This window comes from Plasmodium cynomolgi, chromosome 12 (assembly GCF_000321355.1).
Source record: "Plasmodium cynomolgi strain B DNA, chromosome 12, whole genome shotgun sequence".
Taxonomy (NCBI): domain Eukaryota; phylum Apicomplexa; class Aconoidasida; order Haemosporida; family Plasmodiidae; genus Plasmodium; species Plasmodium cynomolgi.
The window spans coordinates 554,300-568,468 of record NC_020405.1 but is presented as its reverse complement, the minus strand read 5'-3'; the positions used below and the strand labels follow the sequence as shown (position 1 = coordinate 568,468).

Genomic DNA, 14,169 nt, shown 5'->3' with positions numbered 1-14,169 from the left:
TATATGAACTGTTCAGGCGTGTGGTAAATTGTGCATTCACAATAATGTATGTGTACATGCTGATGCGTAGATTTTTTCTTGTGTAAGCAAATTGACTAAAACGAAGCGTATTAAATCGCCGGATAGACAAAACAAAAAAGTGTTGTGTTGGTGTAGACAACAGTTCATATAAACTTGGTTCTACACGTTTTGTATGATTTTTAAATACGCCATTTAAGGCTCCTTACGAAATGCTAAAATGGGGTATACAAGCTCACGTGTTTTTGCGCCCATATGTATTTTCAAAACATGCGCAATATCGCACACGAAACTGTAGCAGCCGTTTTTTTTTTTTTTTTTTTACTCGCCTTCTTTATTTGTTCGTTTCGTTTTCTCATTTGTGTGTCCCAGATTCCTGTTTAAGTTTTATTATACCGTGCTGAAGTGTACATTCGTGCTGCCTTAAAAGCGTTGTGTCCGATGCGCCCAAGCGTAAGCATTTGAACAGATGAAAAAAAAATTACACAAAAGAGCACCGTAAAGTTGTCAAAAATGAATAAATCAAACAGCTCGAAGAGCAATTCTTCCACTGCTAAAGCGGTTAAGAAAAAATCGTCCAGAGATACAATCGTCACGGAAGGAGGTATTACCCTTGACAAGCAGGAAACCGTTGTCAGTACTGCTAGCAACAGTCTGGAGAGGGACGCATCCCGTGATGCTGGTTATGGAAATTCAGTTAAGTTCCTTTTGGAAGATGGACAAACCTACGGGACCACCTCAAGTCCAGATAACGTAACGAGCTCGAAAAATTACGCTTACTCTTGCGACAACTCTTTTGTGAATGCTTCATCTGGGGATAACTTTTCTTACGCTGCTAATAGGAGCGCAAATGGTCAGCAGAGCCCGTTCCCGTTTCATGCAAAATTGAATAGCCAGAGCAATTGCGGAAGCGGCAACTTTGGTGGAAGCGGAAGCTATGTTGGAAGTCGCACCTATGGAGAAAGCGGCAACTTTGGAGGAAGTGGCAACTTTGGGGAAAGCGGCAACTTTGGAGGAATCGGCAACTATGGTGGCAGCGGCAACTTTGGAGGAAGCGGCAACTTTGGAGGAAGCGGCAACTTTGGAGGAAGCGGCTACTATGGTGGCAGCGGCTACTATGGTGGCAGCGGCAACTTTGGTGGCAGCGGCAACAGTAGGATCACCTACAACACAGGGAATAGCAGCACAAATTTAGAAAATTACGACTACCTAGATGTTGACACGGCTGCTCACAACCATCAGAACGAGAACAATTTCCCACCGCAGGATAATTATTCTGGAACGAACAGGCAGTTGTACTCTGCATCTAGCACCTTATATCCCATGGACCCAAGACATGCTAACATGAGTCAAAATATTTCATATCCAGACCAATATAGCTATAGCAGCTATTCGAGCAGAAGTCCTCATCTGAGCAGAAGGAGATCTTATTTCCCCTTGGACGGTAAGAGAGGAGCTCGTTCTTTGTGCAGTTCCCCAACTTTTTCAGGCTACGAAAATGAGTATTATGCCTACCCCCATGGAGCTAATTTTAGAGACCTCCCCCCACATCTGTACTACTTGGCGAAGGAGGAAGATGAAAAAAAATGTTGTTTAAAAAAAGGAATGAATTGTTCACTACCTGGCTGCAACTCACACATGGATAATTCTTATGAGTTCCTAATTCATTCACCAAAAATGCCAATCACCATTAAAGCTCCAAATAAAAAAAGGTTCGATATGTTCAAAAAGATAACCCTAACTGTAGGTACCTACTTGGACGATGTTGTAAATGTAGTGATAGGTATGGTAGAGTCCTCCTACAAATGCGTGTCGCGGAACAATAACACTAACTTGTATGATTTGTACCCATTTTATAATCCAGATCCTTTTTACTCTAGAAATGAAAGGCCAACATTAAAAACGGGAAGCACTTTGTTGGATAAAATAAATTCTGCGCTAGACGGCACGACGCTTGAAAAGCATAAAACGTTACCGAGAGATTTTGGAAGAGTTAGCATTCCGAAGACGCAGAAGACAGGGAGCAAGTTCGTTGACGGGATGAATAACATGCTGGACAATTTGTTGAATGAGCCTTTGTCTTACCAAAAGTATGACTACTTCAGTGATCGGTGTGAGAACGGGCCACAGCGGTAGGGGGGGAGAAGAAGCAGAGAGGAAGCATGGGAGAAGAATCATGGGAGAAGAATCAGGGGAGAAGAAGCAGGGGAGAAGAAGCAGGGGGGAAGGATCAGGGGATACGAAGCAGAGGGCGCGCGTTGGGGGTCAGCACTACAGATCGGTACTTTCTGGTGTCATCATTTTTTCGCAACATGGCGGAACTGTCCTGTATGTCTTGCGACAAATCCGCTGCGCTTTCTCCAGAGAACACTCTAATTTATCGTTCGAAGGTGTGATTTTCCCCGTTGTTAGCAATAGCATTGTGCAGCTATGCCATATCTCTCACGTTTACGTGTGTACGCATGGCCACCCCGCGCAGAGGCCCTGAATATGCAAGTGGGTACCTTCCCCATCAGGTGGTAATGTGCTGTCTCTACTTGGAGATTATCAAAAAGGGTAGCGAATGCCATTCTGAATAACTCTAATAGGGTAGAAACCATTTGGGAAACATATTTTTTTTTTTTTGGCCCACCTTCCAATCGAACACTTCTACTCTGTAACGTGTTAAGCTTTTCCATTTTTCTTATTAACACTTTTACACATGCATGTGTGTATGATTTACCAACTTTTGCTAAATTACCCTCTGCCATGTGATTTTTTTTACGCATCTTTGATGCAAAAGAATGGAGTGTTTTTGCGATTGCTCATTGAGATTAACACATATCGCTGCGCGCTCCCTTTGGAAGCTACGTTGTTTTCCTTTTTTGTTTACCCTTATCGAAGGGGATCCCTTCCCCCTTTTGGCAGGAAAAGCTGAGGGAGTCATTGCTCACTTGGGGGGGGAGGTGTAACGGCATGAGTACACACAACGAAGTGTCAATGTGCCTTTGCCGGTAGCCCGGTGAGATATTTCTGTCCACCCTTTTCCCAAGAGTGAGCTGCCTCCGCCGAAAAGAAAAAAGAAAAAAAAAAAATATACGACAATATACAACAATATAGCTCCATGCATATCGACACATTTTACAAAAAAATGCAATCCATTGTATCTTTTTGAAGAAATAAAAATAACACAAAAAAAGGGGACATAAGCCACTATCGACTACGTGAGAGTATAACGGCGAAGAAAGTATGAGGAATAATTTTTTTGGCAACCTCCTTAGTGAACACTTATTGATAAAGAAAAGAGAGCAAAATACATCCTAGACGAAAGTAGAAAAAAAATATGTCTTGGTCATGTTAGAACATTTGAAGTGGTACACAAAAGTAACTACGCAAAGGGGGAGAGGAGAGACATATGAGCAGTTGGAGCGGGGCCCCTCTTCTCTTTCCCACAACTGTGCGTAAATACATATAGGTGTATGCGTGTGTAGGCCCATTTCTTCCATTTTTGCCACCTCCACGGCTAGTGAGGGGCAACCTTTTCGTCGCGTTTGAAGAAGGGTCTCGCCGAATGAACCATAAGAAGACCTCGAACCTGCACGAAGAGCAGTACGCAAAGGGGGGGGTAAACTATCCAACATGCGATATGAGGCATACGTACAAAAAAGAAGAGAAAAATTTCGGGAGAAAAGCTTCAAACTGAAGGCAGCTACTTTTCTTCGTGTACACACTCCGCACATGAGTAGGAGGAAAAATTGGAGAAAATATAACTGACTTTTTTTTTTTTTCCCCTCATTTTTTGGAGGAGGGTGACTCAGAGGGCAAAAATGATATATGGGGACATTCTTAAATATGGACAGGCCATAGTAGAGAAGTGTACAAATTCAAAGAGATGCCTGTTGTACTTAATCCTTTTTAGACTGCTTAACTGTTTAGTGGTTCAGACGTCCTTCTTTCCGGATGAGTATGCTCAGTCTATCGAAATATCGCATTATTGGGTTTTCGGTTATGGGCATAAACCCTGGGAGTGGGAACCCTGTATATCTCTGCGATCTGTTGTGCACCCCTTGACGTATGCCATTTTATTTTATATTTTGAAAATCACCAAGCTGGACACCCCCCTTGCGGTTCTCTACACCCCAAGGATTTTTCAGGGGCTGTGTGCGGCGCTCGGCGATTATGGGGCGGTCAAGTTGGTTACGCTTTGGTATGCGCAGCTGTACAGCGGAGGGAACGGCGGTGTGAGTGGCGGAGGGAATGGCGGTGGGAGTAGCGGTTGTGGCGCTTGTAGTGACCGAGGGAATGGCGGTTGTAGCGGTTGTGGCGGTTGTAGTGGCTGTGGGAATGGCGGAGGGCACCTCTCCCCCGTGCACGCAGTCCTAACTTGCTACTTCCTCTGCTGGTTCCACTTCTACACCATTTGCAGAACGTCCTCTCAGTCATTCGAGTGCATATTGAACATATGGGGGGTATATTTTATCTCGAAGAACTACCTCCCCGCCTTTCCCGCCAAAGGGGGAATGTCACTTGCCTGTTCGAGTGAAAGCGCGAAGGAGAAACAGAGCAGCCAATCGAAAGGAGGCACAACTGTTGTGCGGAGGGGCATCCTTCGCAGTGATCAAAGATTAGCACAAGAGTGCCACCCTTTCAGAAGTATCATCAGTAGTGATGATGCATCGACGTTACTCCCCGCAGGGGCAGCAGAATATGGAAAGACTTCACACCATGCACGAGGGGTAGAGACACATAATCAGGGTGATGCTTCCACAACTGGGTACTACTCCGCCCACCAGGGTGTCCCCCACAACCGCTCCACAGCAATGAACAAGTTCAGAACCGCACAGATACAAAATCTTTTGCTGAGCCTGTTGTGCAGCTCCTTTTGTGTGTTAATCAGACCGAACGCTGCCCCATTTTGGCTATGCGTATATTTCCTCTACTTGGTGAAAAGCGCCAAGGGGCACAAGGCAGCTCTGCGAATGGAGGAAGTGCTCATAATTGGAGTATTGTACACGGTGATTTTTTTTCTCCTAGGAATGATAGCAGATTCGTATTACTACAATAAAATAACGATCAGCTTTGTGAATTTTTTTCTATATAATTTTGTAAGTGGACAAAACAGTTACTTTGGAGAGCACCCCATCCACTTTTACCTTTCCTGTGTCATTCCATCCATATACCTTCTTTTCACCCCTTTTACATACTACGCCTTTTTCTATATGATGAGAAATGTGGTGACGGAAAGAAGCCCCCTTGATGCAGTAATCAACAGAATAGATCACAGTGTCTACGTGGCTACTCTTTTGGAAGTCCTATTATTATCACTAAGTGTTCATAAGGAGCATAAACTTCTCATCGGGTATATGCCCTTCATCACGATATGTACTGGTTTGGGGATGCACAAATGTTGGGTGTATGTACAGGAGGGGACAAGAAAAAAAAAAAAAAAAAATTTTTTTTTTTTTTTTAAATATAGGCTTTCTTCTTCATATGGGTTGTATCTTCTTTTTCAGTAGAGTACATAACAGTTCCCCAGAAAAAGTAGCCACTTACTTTCGTAACCTTAAAACAGATAGAGATAAGGAAGTAACCATTTTGATGACAGACTGTTATGATACCCCATTGTACTCTCACATTCATAGGCAATTTAAAATAGGCTTCCTAGATTGTTCGCCACATATTAGGGATCAAAATGGACATGTATTGCACAATTGGAGGAAGAAAATATATGACAATAATTTTGGAACAATTTTTTATGACCTATTTGATGAGACTAAACGGACATCGGAATCGGTCGAGCCGTATATAATCCCAGACAAGAACTTCCACTGGTTTGGTCATAAAAATTTTAACACAAGAAAGCAGTTCGAATGGGTTTACGAGAGAATTAACTTTTCCTGTTTGCATTACCGTTTTTTGACACCCTTAAATGGAGAGCTCCCCCTTTACTTGGTCACCACTTCGGAGAGGTTGCCCCATTTGGCACGCTTTCTCTCGGAGTTTAAGTATCACCTTAATGTGGACCCCATTTTTTCCCACTTTGCTTTGGTAGAGGGGGGCCGCAAGCTGGAAGTCGTCAACCATTTGATTTTTAAGCGAGGCTCTGCATAGCGAGCATCCGTTTGTGCGCCGCTATTGTGCGTGTGTGTGTGTGTGTGTATATATATATATGTATGTATGTATGTATGTATGTATGTATGTATGTATGTATGTATGTATGGGGGGGGGCTCCTTACTCCCTGCTATCATTCTCACCGTATCCAGTTTGCCTTATTCAAAAGAGTGTCCACTAACAATAGAAGAAGCGGGGGCTGGGACACTTCCCCTCTACTGAATCGTCGCCGTTGTTTATTTGAATCAAAAGAACGCACTTCCTTCACCAAGTGCACACGCGGGGAAAGGGAATTACCTTTTTTTTTTTTGTACAATTCTTTTGAACTAGGCAGCACTGCTCCACATTTGTTCGTATGCTAAACAGTTCTTAATGACAAAATGTTTTACTCGAAAAAGGGAGTGCATGAGAAGAGCCTCCAAATGCGTTTCGTCCACTTGGCTGACTCATCCCTCTGCCTTTTTGAAAATGCCGGTGGGTGTAAATAATGGCAAGGAGGTTGGCTCTTGGCTCATATGCGTGCTTTCTTTTTTTTCCTCTTTAAGCACGGTGAAAAAAAAAGCGCAAAAACGCAAACGGGTAAACTCAAACGGGTAAACGCAAACGGGTAAACTCAAAGGGGTAAAAGCAAACGGGCAAACGCAAATGTACAAATGTACGTACTGTGTACACGCCTGTGTGCGTCCCGTGGAGCAGCTCCATTTTGACGTGCCTTTTTGGCACCACGTCCAAGGCGGACAAGAAGACATGGCGCAGTTGGGCAAAAGCGGTTCATTCATGTCGTTAATACTGTCCCGAATGGCAACTCGGAAAAAAAAAAAAAGGGGTCCATTTGTGTAACACAATTTTTCCCATTTTGTGCACACATTGTGGGAAAGGAAGAAACGGTTGACGCAGGATTTTAAGGCGCCCCTTAAGCGGCTAAAATGACATGCGTACAAATTACCTACGCTGTGCATACATTGAACAAATTGGACATCCTATTTACGCGCTTTTTATGAGAAAAAAAAAAAAAAAAAAAGGGAAAAGATGGACATGTGTTCACTGCACTGCTCCAAGCTGAATGACCGGGCTGCCAACGAGTTGAGCTGCTTCAACAAAACGAGGTTACAAAAAAGAGAAAAAAAAGGAAAACAAAAAAAGGAAAAACGAAAAAAAGGAAAAACGAAAAAACGAAAAAACGAAAAAACGAAAAAACGAAAAAACGAAAAAACGAAAAAACGAAAAAACGAAAAAGCGAAGAAACGAAAAAACGAAATGCATGTCTGCACATGCCCGTGTTGTGCAAAGAATGCATTGTGGAGTAAACCTGTTCGCAGCTCCCCTTTTTTAATTTCACAAATGAGTGCGTAGTGGTAAGAAGCACATGTGTATGCACACATGTGACCCATTTTGGCTAACACCTCCGGGGGATCCCCCCCCCTCTACATGCCATTTCTGTACACAGACAGGAAGATAAAAATGAAGCAAGCATAAGATACAACAAGGAGTGCAACTACAAGCTCTTTTTCTTCATTGTCCAGTTGCAGCAAAAGTTGAAGGAAGTGGAAAAAGAGAACGAAAGTAAAATTATCCCCTGGGAAACACATGACAAATTATGCATAAATAAACACACACATGCATATAACACACATGCATATACACTTGTATGGGCGCTCGAACATCCACCTCATGTGTGGTTAACTCATATGTAACTCCATGGCGACGCTCCCCTTCCCACTTCTCAGAACTGAAGGCCTTGCTGAAAAAGTACAACAAAGAGACCATAGACCAGGACAACGAAGTGATCAAGCGGGCCCTGCTGCTCATAAGCTGCCTCATTTTTATCGTTATTTTTATTCTAGTTGGGCTGTGCTTCGGAGTCAGCCGCAGTGGGCAGCAGTGGGCAGCAGTGGGCAGCAAGCCGCAATGGACAGCAGTGTGCCGCAGTAAGCCGCAGTACGCCGCAGTACGCCGCAGTGGCAGAGGAGGTGGTAGCCAAAATGGTAGGTCAGGTGAAAACGGCTCATCAAGGGTGCCTGTCAAAACTGCCTATCAAACGTATAGAGGACCGGAAACCCTCCCGAGACCTGCTGTACAACCTGTTTTCACTAAAACTTATTACTTGCCGGAACATCGGGCGAGGAAATAAAAAAAAAAAAGTGCCAAATGGCCCAGTTTGTTAAGGTAAACCAGACCCTGTTTTGCTAAAATGGGGTAAACAACAGTTCGCCTCGAATGGACAAATGGGGGAGGGGATAGGCGATCGGGTAGTGGGGCAGAAGTGGCATGTGGAAGTGGCATGTGGAAGTGGCAAGTGGAAGGGACAAATGGAAGCAACAAATGGAAGCAACAAATGGAAGCAACAAATGGTAGGGACAATTGGTAGGGACAAATGAAAGCGACAAATGGAAGCGACAAATGGGCGGGACAAATGAAAGCGACAAACGACCGCTAAACACCGTGTCGGCTCGCAAAGATAACGAGAAAAAGGAAGGGCGCCCCCTGAACGGTGCGCCCGCGCGCAGGCGCGATCCCCTTCCCCTTTGCTTAAAATGAGTAATTAAAAATGACGAAACACTTTTGCACGGACGTAGGATACGTCCCGCTTGCCTCTGCGTGGAGGAAGGCAGCACAAGGAAACAAGCTTCCATTCGGAAGGGGCTATCATTCTCGAATTAAGCTACGACTCCGCTTCTTCGTCTAACTGTGCAAGGGCACACAACGGAGTCGAGAAAAAAAAACACATGGTAATAAAAAAAAAAAAAAAAAAAGAACACTCCCGGGTGGGTGCTCGTACGACACGATCCGAATGGAAGAAAATGACAAAAAATATCTTCCGTGAGCGGTAATAAAAAGGTGGCTATCTTATGGGTTAAAATGTATCCCTCTCATAATGATTTTTGTAAGTTGTACTACCGCGCAAAGTGGTGACTCCCTCCAGTGGGGCATGGGCCTCGGAGCAGGCATGGACCCGCCTGGTCTGTCCCGTACCGCTGCTCCCCCTTTCCCCCCCCTCTCATGCCATCACGTTCACGCTCGCATTTACGCTAGCATTTGCATTTGCATTATGGTTCGCATCCTGGTTCGCATCCTGGTTCGCATCCTGGTTCGCATTCCGGTTCGCATTCCGGTTCGCATTCCGGTTCGCGTTCCGGTTCGCATTCCGGTTCGCGTTCCGGTTCGCATCCACGCTCGCCTTTACAATCGCATGAATGTCCGCGTCACGGGCGAGCTTTGGGTTCGGGCCCGCCTTATTCAAAATCGAATCGACGCTGGTGTTGACAAACGGGTTGGAGGAATTACAAATATTTAGTTCATTCTGGAGTGACTCTTCGGAGACCCTCATGCCAGAATTGGGGGACACATCGTAGTAAGTCTCATCATGATCCTCCCCACTCTTATTACAATTGGATTCGCAGCAGTTGGAGAAAATACCCTTCTGGGCTTTCTGTCTAGAAGTATAATAATCGACGTACTCTCTAGGGACTGGCAACGACCCGGATGGTGAATTGAAATCAGCGTAATCACAGTCTGGAAATTTCACATCCTTTCTGACCATGACAGGTGGAATTTGCTTGACCGTTTGTACCGGGTAGGGAACGATTAAAGGTGGAGGACATTCCAAGTTGACATCAAATTTGGGAACCAGCTTCTGTATGTATACAATTTTTTCAATAGGTTTCCACACATACTTAACTTCATCTACGTATTTTGGAATCTCGATAATTTTAGGGACCCTTTTTTCAACGGTATCTACCACTACTTCTCTTTCTACTATTTTGTCAATATACTTAATTTCGGGTACTTCTACCTCCACTATTTTTTGTTCCCCTATGTATTTAACAACCGGCCTGGGAACCTCATGGACATCCCACTTAGGGATGAACTTATGTGTGTACCCTGTGATTATTGGAATGATTATTTCCTTCTCCACATATTTGACATTTGGTATTTCTACATTGGAGTATTCCACTTTTAGGTCCAACTTGGGCACATCATGCTTTATATTTTGGTTGTATATTTTTGGGACAACAAAATCGGTTACTTCTACTTGTGGTATTAAAATAATTTTATCCCTTCTTAGTATACCTTGCACAACAGACACTGGGATTATTGGTTGAGAACATAAAAGTTTTAATTTTCCATCATTGGTCCATGACCACAATTTTTTGTCTCCTTCTTGGTCATTCGAATTTGTCCTTATGGGGAATCCATTTTCGTCATATAAAGTTTCTTGCTCTGAGGACGCCTCATCTTGTGGCATGTGGTAAGGGGATACCTGTCCTGGAATCATCATTTCGTTCACCTGGCAGGACAACGCTTGTCTCTCTCTGCCCAGCCCGTGCAAATGTGGGATGTACTGCGCGCCGGGGTATTCGTTCTCAGACAGTTCCGCCATGCCCCCTCCCTCTCCCACTCCGTTTTGATTGCCCACTCCCTCTTGAATGCCCACTCCCTCCGCATTTTGGCCTTCCCCTGTGTCTTGCCCCTCATCGATGTAGTCCCCACTGGGACTTCCCCTTCCAAGCATATAGTCCCCCACCGAGTTGTCACTTCGCTCCGTACTCGGATCGGTGTTCTCCCCCGAATTGTGATTCATTTGGGAGGAAATTCGCTCGTATTACATGCGCGTGTGGATGTGCACGTGTGTGTGCGCGTTTGTCTGTGCGCGTTTGTCTGTGCGCGTTTGTCTGTGCGCGTTTGTCTGTGCGCGTTTGTCTGTGCGCAGCTGGAGCCACAAATAGGGACACGCAAATTTGGCACTTTTTGCAGAAATACTACTCGGTCCAGTTATCGCGGTGACCGCAGGGGGTTGCGATTCGCGCGGTGCTGTGTGTGCAAAAAGGAGGACTGAAAAATGTAGAAGTGGAAATGTATGGCTTATTTCTGCTTGGAAAAGGCAGCAGACAGGTGGTTTACATGCGAATGTGCGTGATTTTTTTTTTAAATTCTTACAAGGAAACAAACAAAAAAAAAAAAAATATATATATATATCGTAGGACTTATCTAGAAAGGAAAATCACACAAGTGCCCTTTCGGTTCTTTCTTTGCCTCTTCACCAGTTTTACAATTTTGTGCCATGCAACGGAACAGCAAGACACCCATTTTGTCACAAAAAAAAAAACGCTTAACTTAAATATCGCGTGTTACATATATATATACACCATTCCTGCTGCACGTTTAATTTCGTCCGGTTCACTTTTTTTCGCCACGTTGGGAAATGCGCTTTATGTACATGTGTGCAAGGCCTGCTCCAAATTGGTATAGAATAAAAAGGTGCAAGCCAAATGTGTGGCACAAAAAAAAAAAAAAAAAAAAAAAAAAAACACCATTAGTGTGCATTAAAGCGGTGAAAAAAATATTCCATGTTCAAAATATTAACAACATTTTTGTAGAATTTTATGAACAAGTCAGGCAAAGTTGTATCGCCAAATAAAATCTGTTTAAGCTGCAAAAATCGGCCAGTTATACATTTTTCGCTTCAAAGGATAGCCGGGGGCCCCTCTTCGCAGGTTTGTTATGAACAAAGTGGATTAAAAATAGCTAGCTTGAAAAAAAAAAAAAAATACTAAAATGTTATGAACAGTCATAATTTTCGATGTGTGGTGTGTAGGATTTTTTTTTTCTTTGCCTCATGTGTGCCCTTATTTTTATGTACTTTTTTTAAAAAAATGGAAAAAAAATTTAGACGGGCATAATCTTATTAAAGCAAGGTTGACCGTGCAAACGTTGCATATGCTATATGGTTTGGTTATTCGTTCCTTTTTGCTAAGGGGACATTTAACATATATTACGCTTATTAGGCTTACCGCGCTTACTGCGCATATTGCGCTTTTCGCATGGGTACATAATGATGGAGGTTACTCAAACAATGTTATTCATATAAAAAACATGCTTTTTTTTGCATGTGCACGTAGTTAACACGAGGGTTGCGTTTTGGGTGTTCATTCGGCAGCATATCCCCTGAACATTGCCCAATTTAACAATGTAATGAACCTTATGCATGATACATATTTCTACGAATTATTTTTTTAAAAGTTGCACGCCATCACCCCGTCTTGCGTGCCCCAACGGTGGGAAATGTATACCACCTTTAGTACAATTTAGGCGAGACGAAAAAGGTCCATTCACTTTTTTTTTTTTTTTTTCAAATTTACACACAAATGGGTTATCAATCGAGGAGCTCCTTGTCCGTTGAGCTGCCCCGTCGGTGGTTTCTACATTACGGAATTTATCAACACATAACGTATGTACAAATGTGGGGAGCAGTGGGGTGAAATTCTTACGTATATGCTGCAATTCGCTCAGTGCACCTCGGAGCTCGGACCGTGCCACGCTTACACTTATGACCAAGCTTGAAGCTGAGAGCCGTTTTGGAAGACCTCTCCTTTTCCAAATGGTGTTCACGAGAGGGTAAAATAAAAAAGGAATCATCTCATCGATTTCGACTTCCTGTCAAACTGTTGGCTCATACCTTCACGCAAACGTTGGGGTCTCGCCTTATCGGACAAAGCTACGCGTACATATATAAAGGAACATATGTGTAACCATACAAATTATACTAAATGGGTGTAAAACTGAAAAGCTTAAAATATAACGTCGTCATCCTTCTGTGACGTGGCAAAATTGTCATGCCTTTTTGCACTTTCGTGATTATCCTCATCAGGTAAGTGTTCTACATTTTCGTCTTTTAACTTATCAATTTTTTTTTCCTTTATTTTTTTCAGTCTATAGAATTCCTCCCTTTCTATTTCGTCTAGTTCTTTTATGATGTAATTGATTCCTCCATCCAGCCGGGGTAGCACGATGTTATTTAGGGCGTTCACCCTCCTGTTGGTCATTTTTATTTCTTCGTCGAGCGAAAAAAAGGCCACCTGCGACAGGGAGCGGAGCACGAAGTTTGACAAATGCACACGTGGGTATGCGCTAACGTGTGCACGCTGGGGAAGAAAGGGCGAACCCCAATTCAATGACCCAACGCGCATATTACTCTTCCATTCTCCTCCCCTTTAACCTACCTGCATAGATGCCAATTTGACTAGCATATTTAGACACTGCAAATAATTTTCTCGCGTATTATTTATGACTTGTCCTCCTGAAGCAATTCCTAAGTTGCCAAAAACGTCTACGGTGGGATCTATATGGACTTGGAAAATGGGAAGCTTCACGCCGGCCACATTATTGGTAGATAGGGAAAGGGTTACAACGGGTCTTTTTATTCCTTCGATAATTTGTCCCTTAAAATCGCCGGCGGCCCACACTGCCTTGGCTAATGAGAAGGAGGCGTTCCTCATTTCCTCGCCTACTTTGGTTTTTGTCTAAAGGGAAATTTTCACACAGCGGGGGGGAAATAAAACAAAAATAAAACAAAAATAAAATAAAAATGAAATAAAAATAAAATAAAATAAAACAAAAATAAAATAAAAATAAAATAAAAATAAAATAAAAAAATTAAATAACACATTCGGCTGATGGCTACTGTGTGGAGCAAAAATGCCCTTTTGCGAGAACACTTTTCTTTTCGTCATTTTATTCACCTTCACAATGTCCTTAAGTACATCTCTGAAGTGAATGAAGAGGGCGTCACTTTTTTTTTTCAACAGGGAGTAGCCTTGAAATGCGCTTTTTTTTTTTTGTTTCATCAGCTGCAGGGTTCTACGGGGAGTGAAGGACAGAGTGGCGAAATAAAGCGCGTTGATACGAATTGGTGAGAACTCTTCTTCTGAGGTCAGTCTTGTAACGAAAATTGTCCACTCATGACATGAGCATGACGAAAATTAAGCATCCATCCGCGTTTATGCAAAAGCTGTTTACTATTCGCACAGTAGATAATACATAACAACGTTGCGTCGGAGCGAATGACAGCCAAGCTTAATCAGTGCGCCACTGCTCTGTGTGCACTTTTTTTTTATCATTACATTCTGGAGGGAACAGGTGTAGACTCGTCTAGGGCCCCCATTTTGAAGAGACCTCCTAAATGCTCACTGTTTTTAAGCTTCAAATAAATAGTTCCGTACGGATGAGTTTTTGTTCTTTCCCACCTTTTTATGTTAAAAGAAACAGCGGATGGTTAAAAA

General features: G+C 43.2%; 5 protein-coding genes across 5 annotated transcripts; 3 read left to right on the top strand and 2 right to left on the bottom strand.

Annotated features, from left to right (window-relative positions):
- Positions 1 to 531: 531 nt before the first annotated feature.
- Positions 532 to 2,154, top strand: PCYB_122210 (hypothetical protein; the record flags this gene model as incomplete). The annotated part of the gene is made up of 2 exons (XM_004223553.1): positions 532 to 1,462; positions 1,508 to 2,154. The coding sequence occupies 2 exons, from the start codon at positions 532 to 534 to the stop codon at positions 2,152 to 2,154; spliced, it is 1,578 nt and encodes a 525-aa protein (XP_004223601.1).
- A 1,670-nt stretch (positions 2,155 to 3,824) lies between these two features.
- On the top strand, positions 3,825 to 6,108 carry PCYB_122200 (mannosyltransferase-III; the record flags this gene model as incomplete). The annotated part of the gene is made up of 3 exons (XM_004223552.1): positions 3,825 to 4,069; positions 4,424 to 5,385; positions 5,474 to 6,108. The coding sequence occupies 3 exons, from the start codon at positions 3,825 to 3,827 to the stop codon at positions 6,106 to 6,108; spliced, it is 1,842 nt and encodes a 613-aa protein (XP_004223600.1).
- Positions 6,109 to 7,138: 1,030 nt separating this feature from the next.
- Positions 7,139 to 7,937, top strand: PCYB_122190 (hypothetical protein; the record flags this gene model as incomplete). Its single annotated transcript, XM_004223551.1, has 3 exons — positions 7,139 to 7,215; positions 7,557 to 7,672; positions 7,837 to 7,937. Coding segments are annotated over 3 exons (294 nt in total), but the record flags the coding sequence as incomplete, so codon positions are not given.
- A 1,182-nt stretch (positions 7,938 to 9,119) lies between these two features.
- Positions 9,120 to 10,691, bottom strand: PCYB_122180 (hypothetical protein; the record flags this gene model as incomplete). Its single annotated transcript, XM_004223550.1, has 1 exon — positions 9,120 to 10,691. A coding segment is annotated over one exon (1,572 nt), but the record flags the coding sequence as incomplete, so codon positions are not given.
- A 1,987-nt stretch (positions 10,692 to 12,678) lies between these two features.
- On the bottom strand, positions 12,679 to 14,121 carry PCYB_122170 (vacuolar ATP synthase subunit D; the record flags this gene model as incomplete). The annotated part of the gene is made up of 4 exons (XM_004223549.1): positions 14,011 to 14,121; positions 13,630 to 13,747; positions 13,111 to 13,410; positions 12,679 to 12,966 (listed from the first exon to the last, which is right to left on the bottom strand). Exons 1-4 carry the CDS (start codon positions 14,049 to 14,051, stop codon positions 12,679 to 12,681), a joined length of 747 nt encoding a protein of 248 aa, XP_004223597.1. The 5' UTR covers positions 14,052 to 14,121.
- Between the last annotated feature and the right edge of the window lie 48 nt (positions 14,122 to 14,169).